This window comes from Gekko japonicus, unplaced genomic scaffold, assembly GCF_001447785.1.
Source record: "Gekko japonicus isolate JY-2015 unplaced genomic scaffold, Gekko_japonicus_V1.1 scaffold1612, whole genome shotgun sequence".
NCBI classification, from domain to species: domain Eukaryota; kingdom Metazoa; phylum Chordata; class Lepidosauria; order Squamata; family Gekkonidae; genus Gekko; species Gekko japonicus.
In genome coordinates, this window is record NW_015168097.1 from 313,046 (window position 1) to 323,022 (window position 9,977).

Below are 9,977 nucleotides of genomic sequence, written 5' to 3' on the forward strand. Positions count from 1 at the left end.
CAGGGGGTCAGGTGCCCCGCCCCCCATAACCCCCCATACCTCACCTGGGGGAACTGCGATCCCCTGAGAAATGACCTCTGTCTACCCCACTCCACAGTTGTGCCAGCAAAGTACCTCTTTACAAGGGAGGCATTAGAACTCGGAGGCTTTGCTAAAGAAATGCGGTGCCAAGAAAACCTGTTGGATTGCTGTGTTGTAACTAGTCTCAAAGGGAATCCTGAAAGAAAAAGCAGACAGGATTAGAGCTTCACTCTGCCCATTAATCTGTTGGAAGTGCAAACTCTGTGCTGCCTGTCTCTCTTGTCAAAGTATTAACTCCACACTGCCTGTCTCTCTTGCAGAAGTTTAAACACTGTATGGTCTATCTCTCTTCTGGAAGTTTAAACTCTGTATGGCCTATCTGTCTTCTGGAAGATTGAACTCCATACTGCCTGTCTCTCTTGTGGAAGTTCAAACTTCGCGCTGCCTGTCTCTCTTGTGAAAGTATTAACTCCACACTGCCTGTCTCTCTTGCAGAAGTTTAAACTCTGTATGGCCTATCTCTCTTCTGGAAGATTGAACTCCATACTGCCTGTCTCTCTTGTGGAAGTTCAAACTTCGCGCTGCCTGTCTCTCTTGTGAAAGTATTAACTCCATGCTGCCAATCCTGACGTTGGAACTTCATACTGCCTGTCTTTCTTGAGGAAGATCGGAATCTGCGCTGCCTGTCAGTCTTGCAGAAGTTCAAACTCCACACTGTCTGTCTCTCTTGAGAAAGTTCAAACCCCTGTCTCTCTTACAGAAGTTCGAACTCTGTGCTGCCTGTCTCTCTTCTGGAAGCTTGAACTCAGTGCTTCCTGTCTCTCTTCCTGACATTCAAACTCCACACTGCCTGTCTCTCTTGCAGAAGTTCAAACTCTGTACGGCCTTTCTCTCTTCTGGAAATCTGAACTCTATGCTGCCTGTCTCTCTTGAAGAAGATCAGATCTGTGAGGGCCTGTCTTTCTTGCAGAAGTTCAAATTCCATGCTGCCTGTCTGTTTTGCGGAAGTTCAAACTCCACGCTGCCAACCTCTGCTCCTGATGTTTGAACTTCGTACTGCCTGTCACTCTTGTGCTGCACTACCGCTGCCTGTCTGTCTTGCAGAAGTGAAAACTCTACACTGCCCGTCTCCCTTGAGGAAGCTCAAACTCTGTGCTGCCTGTCTCTCTTCTGGAAACTTGGACTCAGTGCTTCCTGTCTTTCTTCCTGGTGCTCAAACCCCACACTGCCTGTCTCTCTTCCTTACTTTCATTTTAAGTGGGAGAATTTCTAGCCTTAATTCTGGAATTGGGGCATGCATACTTTGCCGAAGTTTTCAGTTTCTTTCGCTCATTTGCGTCTCCCTCCCCACTACAGCACTGATGGGCACATGGCCATTTCCCCCATCCCTAGCCATCTCCGTTGCTCCTGTGCACTTAGTTATTTGAAATATTCTTGAAGCGGCTTGCAGAATTAAAGCCATAAGACCATAAACTCCACAAAAAGGGCCTGAACGAAGAGAAAGAAAATAAAAGCCGAAGCAAACAGGGGGCCTTTCTCTCTCTGGGAAAGCAAATCAGAAATACAAAAAGCAAACCGACAAAGAATTCCTAAAACGTTGAACAAGAGGGAATTAGATAAGCAATTTGGTGTAGTGGTTAAGTGTGCAGACTCTAATCTGGGCGAACCGGGTTTGATTCCCCACTTCTCCACTTGCACCTGCTGATGTGACCTTGGGTCAGTCACAAGCTCTGGCACAGCTGTCCTTGAAAAAGAGCAGTTTGTGTCAGAGTTCTCTCAGCCCCACCCACCTCACAGGGTGTCTGTTGTGGGGAGGGGAAGGGAAAGGAGTTTGTAAGCCGCTCTGAGACTCCAAGTGAAGGGCGGGGTATAAATCCAATCTCTTCTCTTCTTCTTCATATGGAGCAGAAGTCCATCAGTGGCTATTAGCCACAAGGTATAGATAGGAACTCTCAGGCTGGGGCAAGGGATGCTCTGTATTCTTGGTGCTTGGGGGGGGGCAACAGTGGGAGGGCTTCTAGTGTCCTGGCCCCACTGCTGGACCTCCTGATGGCACCTGGCATTTTTTGGCCACTGTGTGACAGAGTGTTGGACTAGATGGGCCATTGGCCTGATCCAACATTGGCTTCTCTTATGTCCTTATGAACTCCAAAATCTGATGAGAAATTTGGGTGAGGAAATGTTTGAACAAAAGGACTGGTTGAAAGCTGAGCTCACTGGTTGTCCCTGGGCCATTCACATTTCTCTCTGTCTCTGTCTCTGTCTGTCTCTGTCTCTGTCTCTGTCTCTCTCTTTCTCTCTCTCTCTGTCTCTCTCTCTCGCTGTCTCTCTCTGGAGTTTTGGGGAGAATAAAAATGTTAACAGTCCTACGTACATTGCCTTGATACTCTTTTTTTTTGGCCCCTGCTAGGCTCCAAGAAGATTAACAACTCAAAATTCTGATGGCTACACGCCTGATCCCACAGGTGAGTAAGCATGGATAGCCATTTCAGTGATTTCAGGATGGGAGCGTCCGCTTTGTAATAATTCTAACAATGCAAAAGATCAACTCTCCTTCGCTTTCACATGATGCATTTTAAATGCACTTTAATGATTGCACTTTAATGATGCACTTTAAATGCACTGAATGATGCACTTTAAATGCACTTCGGTGATTGCTCACAAGTGGATTTTGCTGCTTCACTCAGTGAAATCCAGTTGTCAATTGAACCGAAAGTGTATTGAAAGTGCAGTATTCAGCGGGTGTGAAATCGGTAGTGGTGGAAAGTGGCAGCAAGGTGCAGCTGATCTCTAGCGACCCCATGAGGTTTTCATGGCAAGAGAGGTTCAGAGGTGGTTGGCCGTTGCCTGCCTCTGCGTGGCGACCCTGCACTTCCTTGGTGGTCTCCCATCCAAGTACTAACCAGGGCCGACCCTGCTTAGTTTATGAGATGGCACAAGATCAGACTAGCCTGGGCCCCTACTGGGTACATGATATCATACTACCTCCACCTTGTGGCCAATCTTGGTATTACAAGTTCTCTCCCAGCACAGTTTGAAAAGGATGTTGGGGAAAGTGCAGCGTTTTCGAGGGTGACCAAAGCCCCAGGCTCTTCCCAAATACACAGCCATGAGGACTAGAATCTTGGCAGTTACGAAGGGATTCTCTGTCCACATTCTGCATATCTGGGAAATTGTGGTAGATGCTTAATTTCTGTAACGAGAAGGCCAATGGAATTGTGGGAAGCTGAACAATTGAAACTTGGAACGAAGGTTGCCAGCTCTGGTTTGGGGAATTCCTGGAGATTTGGGGGTGAAGCCTGGGGAGAGTGTAGCTCGGGGAAGGTGGGGAGCTCAGTAGGGATGTGATCAGGGGGTTTTTTTGTAGAAAAAGCCCAGCAGGAACTCATTAGCATAATAGGCCACACCCAACAGCAGAAACACATTAGCATATTAGGCCAGCACAACTCATTAGCATATTAGGCCACACCCCCATGCCTTCACTTGGCTTGCCCGGGCAAGCCCCCCCTTGAAGGAAAGGGAAGGCAATTTAAACTGCCTTCCCTTGGCTTGCCTGGGCGCCCTGCAGCTGTGGGGAGCCCGGGCAAGCTGGCCTTTGGAGGGGAGGGGAGGCAGTTTAAACTGCCTTCCTTTGGCTTGCCTGCGAGGCGCCCGGGCAAGCCGACCCTTGGACTGACCAGGGAAAGCATGGGGAGGCATTTAAATGCCTCCCTGATCCTTCCAGGGGCCCCCACCCCGGAGTTGCAGGGGGGTCACACTCCAGGCCTTCCCTCTGTAGTCACGCACTGAGAGGTTTTGGCTGTAGTGGGCATGGCCAACTCTGAAGCCAGCCGGAACTCCGTTCCTGTGCGTTCCTGCCCAGAAATAGCCCTGGGTGTGATGCCACAGTCCTAGTGGCAGAAGAACTCCCAAGTCCCACCTGGAAGTTGTCAACAGTTCTTGGTACACTAGAGACAATGTAGGAAGGAAGGACATTTGGAAGGTCTGCAGATGTCTGAACGTCAACCAGGAACAGGTAAGAAATGACCGTTTGCTGGTGCTGACCACTGAAGAGGTCTAAGGGTCGGGAGATTCGTGGAGCAGACAGACACCTGGAGGTCTACTGCCAGATCCCTCCAGCCCTTCTGAGGCAAGCCTCAGGGAATCCCATGATGCTCCGTAACAGCCAAATATTCACTGGCTTGGACTGGTGCTGCCATACAAGGATCAAGCAAAATCTACAGTTAGACAAAGGATCCACGGCATGGAACACCAGCAAGACTTAATGAAGACGAAATACGTCATTGTCAATGGCCCAGTATCTTAAAACTCTGGATTCCCCCACTTACAGGAGGGTTTTTACACTGGCCAGATGTAATGCCACGCCGTCCATCATCTTGGAAGGGAGATATAAGAAGATCGCATACTCCAAGAGGATTTGCCCTTGCCCCCTAGCCGAGGTGGAGACAATGGGACATGTTTTTCCCCCACACCATTGTTACCTCTATAAACAAATTTGAGATTAGACAATTCCCCCCCACCCTGTAGACAGACCTGTGGTAGGGGTGGACAAGACATGTTTAGTTAAATTATTAACAGATGAAATCTATAAACAAATTTGAGATTAGACAATTTCCCCCCCCTTGTAGACAGACCTGTGGTTGGGGTGGACAAGACATCCTTAGTTAAATTATTAACAGATGACATTTTAGTTATTACTAAGCTAACTGCTAGTTTTTGTGCTCGGGTAATTAAAGGGCCCCTTTGAGCCTTGCCTTAGTTTTCGACATTTTAGTTATTACTAAGCTAACTGCTAGTTTTTGCGCTCAGGTAATTAAAGGGCTCCGTAAATTTCAGTCGTGCCCCTTTGAGCCTTGCCTTAGTTTCCTTCAGGAGGTCCAGGGGTCATTTCGAGGGGGAAACGACCTGGAACGGTGTTACGGGAATAACCAGGTGTCAGGTTGGCTGAGGAAGGGAAGAGCAGACATGCCCCCCTTTTTCCCTGGGCCTCTCCGCTTTTGCAGAGAAACTTGGGGAAGTGGGGGGGGGATTTAAATGCCTTTGTTTCTCTTCCCCATCTGGGGAAGGGAAAGAAAGGTATTCTAAACATGCCTGGGTTCCCTGCCCGATCTTCTCCAGGAAGAAGATCAGGTAGGGAACCCAGGCATGCTTGCATGCCTGCCCTTTGTCAGGAGGCGTGGCACATGCAAATGAGTTATGCAAATGAGCAATGCAAATTAGCTCCTGCACCTCTTTTTTCTACAAAATGACCCCTGAGGAGGTCTATTACACAGCTCTTGTTCCTCTTAAATTCCTTGGTTTAAATTTTAAAAACCTGTGATGCTTCATTATGTATTGCATAATCCATTTTTCTCTTCTTGATATAATTTTATTGGTTCTTTTGTTAATTTTTTTTATTTTTATGTTTTAACTGGAGTTTTTAAACTTGTATATTTGTGTACCTGCATAATGTTTGGTTTTTTGTCAACTGGATCTGGTCGCGGACCGTAATATAATTGATTTGATTTGACACACAAGGAAGTTTAAAAACCCCAAAAAACTCTTCCTCCTACGTCTCTTTCTCCTTCCCCTTGGGAACGGGGCAGGCATAGGAAACAAGGCCCGGATCTTGCCCATGGACACTTCCTGCTACGAGAGCCCTTACAGTGACCCCGAAGAGCTGAAGGACAAGAAACTGTTTCTCAAAAGGAGCAACCTGATAGTGGACGAAGTCGAACTGGGCGCGGGAAACTTTGGGTGCGTCCGGAAAGGCGTTTATAAAATGAGGAAGTAAGTGATTTCCTTCCCCCCCGCCCCGTTTCTTTGTTCCTATTTCATTTGTTTTGTTTCCATCACCATGGACACACAGAGAGGTATGACTATATTTAGATATTTATTTCCCACTTTTCTCTCCAAAGGGACCCGAAGCAGTTTATAACAGCAAAAAGAAAAAAAAAACAATATAAGGAAACCAACAGGAACAGACAACAAACAGGTCCTGGGCAATGCTCCCTCTAAGCCGTGGAGTCTTGTGAGCAAAAATTCTACTTTGTGAGCTACTGGCATTGAAAGTGTGAGCGGGCGCTTGGGCCCTGGCATTAAAAGTGTGAGCGAGCGCTTGGGCCGCCGCATCAATCAGTTTGCTCTGGAGCCATCCCTTCCTGAGCTAAGGCAAAAATGTGTGAGCCGGAGGCTAAAAAACTGTGAGCTAGCTCACATTAACTCAGCTTAGAGGGAACACTGGTCCTGGGCTAGTTTGGGATTCAGATACTGGCTCCTCCAAAAGCATCAGCTGTGAGCTACAGGCAACGTTGGCGCTTGGGCCCTTTAGGATTTGCCCCTTTGAGCTTGTGCCTCTGGGCACCCCCAAGATTCACAGTACCCACATCTGGAAGGGAGAAGGAAATGTAAAGAAACCAGATATAGGGGGACTGACACACCCCTCTCTTTTTACCTTCTTTCTCAGGGTAACCTGGACTTAAACTTTCAAGAGAGGGGCAGACTCAAGGAGCAGGCTACCTTCTGCTTGGCTTTCAAAAATCTGGGGTTAGCTCCACCCAGGGGTCATTTCGTAGAAAAAGAGGTGCAGGAGCTCATTAGCATAAATCATTAGCATAACTTATTTGCATATGCCACACCCCCTGACATCACCGGAAGTGTGTCAAAAGGCAACACCCACCCACTTGTTGCATGTGCCCGCCCCCTGGGTTCCTTACTGCCGGAGCTCCACTCCTGTGCGCTCCCGCAGGAAATGACCCCTGGCTCTACCCCCCATGTACACCCAAAAGAGCTCTGTGCTCAAGAGACAAGAACTTCCTGGTGGCCCATGGCCCGAGAGACATCTGGCTGTCCTCAACCAGGGCCAGGGCTTTTTCCGCCCTGGCTCTCCCCTGGTGGAACTCTCTGCCAAATAGCATCCATGCCCTGCGGGACTTATTCCCTCCTGCAAGGGCATGTAAGGTGGAGATGTTCTGGCAGATGTTTGGCTGAGCACAGCGACAGTCTTCCATCTAGACTGGCACTACTTTTCCTCCCCCCACCTCCCTGGCACTACTTTTCCTCCCCCCAAACCTCCCTTTTCTATGGGGTGATGACATTCCAGGAATATCTCCATCCGACTCGCTCAGGTTGCTGGAATTGTACTGTGACGGTAATTGTATTTTTATGTATTTTTAATTCGGAAACCTTTGTAAGATTTGTAATTTTACCATTGTGGAACGCCACCCCGGGTCCTGCTTTTCAGGGGAGGGCAGGCTAAAAGTCCAAGTTAATACATAAATAAAAAGTAAATATTAGGCTCCACCTCTGAAACACAATGCACAGCCATCCCCAGACCCAACACGTGCCCCCCGCATGAAGCACGACTTGCCTCCACCGTGTTCTGCTAGGCTCCGCCCCCTGACCTCTGAGGCCCCTCCCCTTCGCTCCCAAGCTCTCTGCCTTAAAGTCTCTAGCCCCCCCCCCATGTGAACCAACCAACTGTGGTATCCAGACACGGTTTACCTCTCAGGGGCGTTTGACACGGTTGACCATCAACTACTGATCAGCCGCTTCGCTGACACTAGGATTCAGGGGTCTGCTTTGCAGTGGCTTTCCTTGTTCCTTCAGGGTCAGGGAGAAAGGGTGGCTTTAGTAGAATAGCTGACCCAAAGGCACCCGCTAGTTTGTGTAGTGCCCCAAGGGGCCGTACTTTCCCCAATTTGCAGTAACATCTTTATGCGTCCCCTTGCCCAGATTGTCCAGAGGCATGGGCTGGGATAGCAGCAGTATGCAGACGACATCCAGCTCTATCTGCTGTTGGGCAGCCAGTCTGACTCTAGTCTGGAAGATCTGGACCTGGTGTTACAAGCCGTGGCTGGTTGTCTTAGACTGAGCCGACTGAAATTGAATCCGATGAAGACGGAGGTCCTGTGCCTGAGTCGAGGCGGTCTGGGCGTAGGGATCCAACTCCTGACCTTCGACAGAGCTCCATTGGTGCCAGCCTCGAACACAATGACTTGGCGACAGTGATCCACGCGATGGTCACCTCAAGATTAGACTACTGTAATGCTCTCTACATGGGGCTTGCCCTTGTCCCAAATCCAGAAGCTTCAGCTGGTGCGGAGTGTGGTGGCCAGGCTGTTGTTGGGCCTCCCCACGCGGGAGCACATTCAGCCTGTGCCTATAGCATACCAAATTCGCTTCTAGGTTCTGGTGCTTACCTTTAAAGCCCTTTATGGTCAGGGGCCTAAATACCTGAGGGGCCACCTCGCCCCACATATTCCCCAGAGAGCACTACGTTCAGGGTCCCAAAACTGTCTGGCCCTTCCGGGTCCCAAAGATGCCAGGCTGGCTTCGACTAGGGTCAGGGCCTTCTCAGTGGTGGCTCCGTGCTGGTGGAACGAACTCCCAGAAGATACTAGGGCCCTGCAGGACCTTTTACAGTTCTGCAGGGCCTGCGAGACGGAGCTCTTCCACCAGGCCTTCAACTAAGGAGCCGCACTCAACAAACTAAGGCCCTGTGCCCAGTACCATCACTGACATCCTGAGATTCGCCAGTATGATCTGGACTGAGATGTCAGTCCCAAAACCAATCGCTGACTGTACCCTTATTACGTTTGATGCTACCAACGCCTCGCCACTGCCGTACAAACTGTTTACTAGAACTTTATGATGTGTTTTATATTTATATCGTTTGTTTTTATCTGTCTAATAATTTTTATTTAAGTCGCCCTGAGCCTGCTCCAGTGGGGAGGGCGGGGTAGAAATTAATCAATTAATTAATTAATTCCCCTCCTGCAAATATCCACTTTGCAGGAAGCAGATAGACGTGGCCATCAAGATGCTGAAAAGTGGAAACGACAAGTCCGCCAAGGATGACATGATGAAGGAGGCTCACATCATGCACCAGCTCGACAACCCCTACATTGTCCGAGTGATCGGCGTCTGCGAGGCCGAGGCGCTAATGCTGGTGATGGAGATGGCGGCCAGCGGGCCGCTCAACAAGTTCTTGTATTCGAAGAGGTGAGCAGACGTGTCTCCTGGGTACCACTGGTCGCATTGATCCCATGGAGCATCTCTTATTCTCTGGTTTGATTAGAGATGACTTTGTTTGACAGCCCACCACTCTGACTCATGCCCCCCTTATTTGGTTCAGTGTTTAAGTGCGCGGACCCTAATCCGAGAGAACCGGGTTTGATTCCCTGCTCCTCCACATGCAGCTGCTGGTGTGACCTTGGGTCAGTCACAAGTTATTTCAGAGCTGTTCTCTCAAGGGCAGTTCTCGGGAGAGTTCTCTCAGCCCCACCTACCTCACAGGATGTCTGTTGTGGGGAGGGGAAGGGAAAGGAGACTGTAAGCCACTCTGGGACTCCTTCAGGTAGTGAAGGACGGGGTATAAATTCAATCTCTCCTTCTCCTTCTGCAAACTGGTCCTGCGAGTCTTACTTTTGAGCCTTCTTTTGTTTCCGACTGTGGCAAAATAGCCGTGATGTTCCACGAGCAACACTCCATTCCGCCCCTCCGAGGAAACTAGGTACCAGAGACTGTCCCAAGTCTCTGACTGGCAGCACACCCCTCTCCTAGTTCACCTGACCCTCAGAGGGGATTTTTATCTCTCATTTGCCCTTTGGTACACTGCCACCACTCCCTCATGGATCACTGCCTTGTCGTGGCGAGGGGGCTTGCGTGGTTCGATGAGGCTGTGGGCTATGCCGTGGAGGGCCACCCAAAACGGACAGGCCACAGCAGAGAACTCAGAACAAGAATGATCCACTGGAGAAGGAAATGGCAACCCACTCCAGTATCTTTGCCAAGAAGACCCCATGGACAGTATCAAAAGGCTAAAAGATATGACGCCGGAAGATGAGCCCCTCAGGTCAGAAGGTGTCCAATATGCTACTGGGGAAGAGCAGAGGGCAAGTACAAGTAACCCCAGTAAGAGTGAAGCGGCTGGGTCAAAGCCGAAAGGATGCTCAGTTGTGGATGTGTCTGATGGT

The 9,977-nt window shown here is 49.4% G+C and overlaps 1 protein-coding gene across 1 annotated transcript in view; it reads left to right on the forward strand.

Moving 5' to 3' along the window:
- LOC107113429 (tyrosine-protein kinase ZAP-70) overlaps positions 1 to 9,977 on the forward strand; it is a 34,012-nt gene that overhangs the window by 14,345 nt on the left and 9,690 nt on the right. The window contains exons 6-8 of the mRNA XM_015414756.1: positions 2,432 to 2,486; positions 5,607 to 5,790; positions 8,797 to 9,003. Of these exons, the coding sequence (XP_015270242.1) occupies positions 2,432 to 2,486; positions 5,607 to 5,790; positions 8,797 to 9,003 (446 nt within the window). The remainder of the gene's footprint in view (positions 1 to 2,431; positions 2,487 to 5,606; positions 5,791 to 8,796; positions 9,004 to 9,977) is intronic.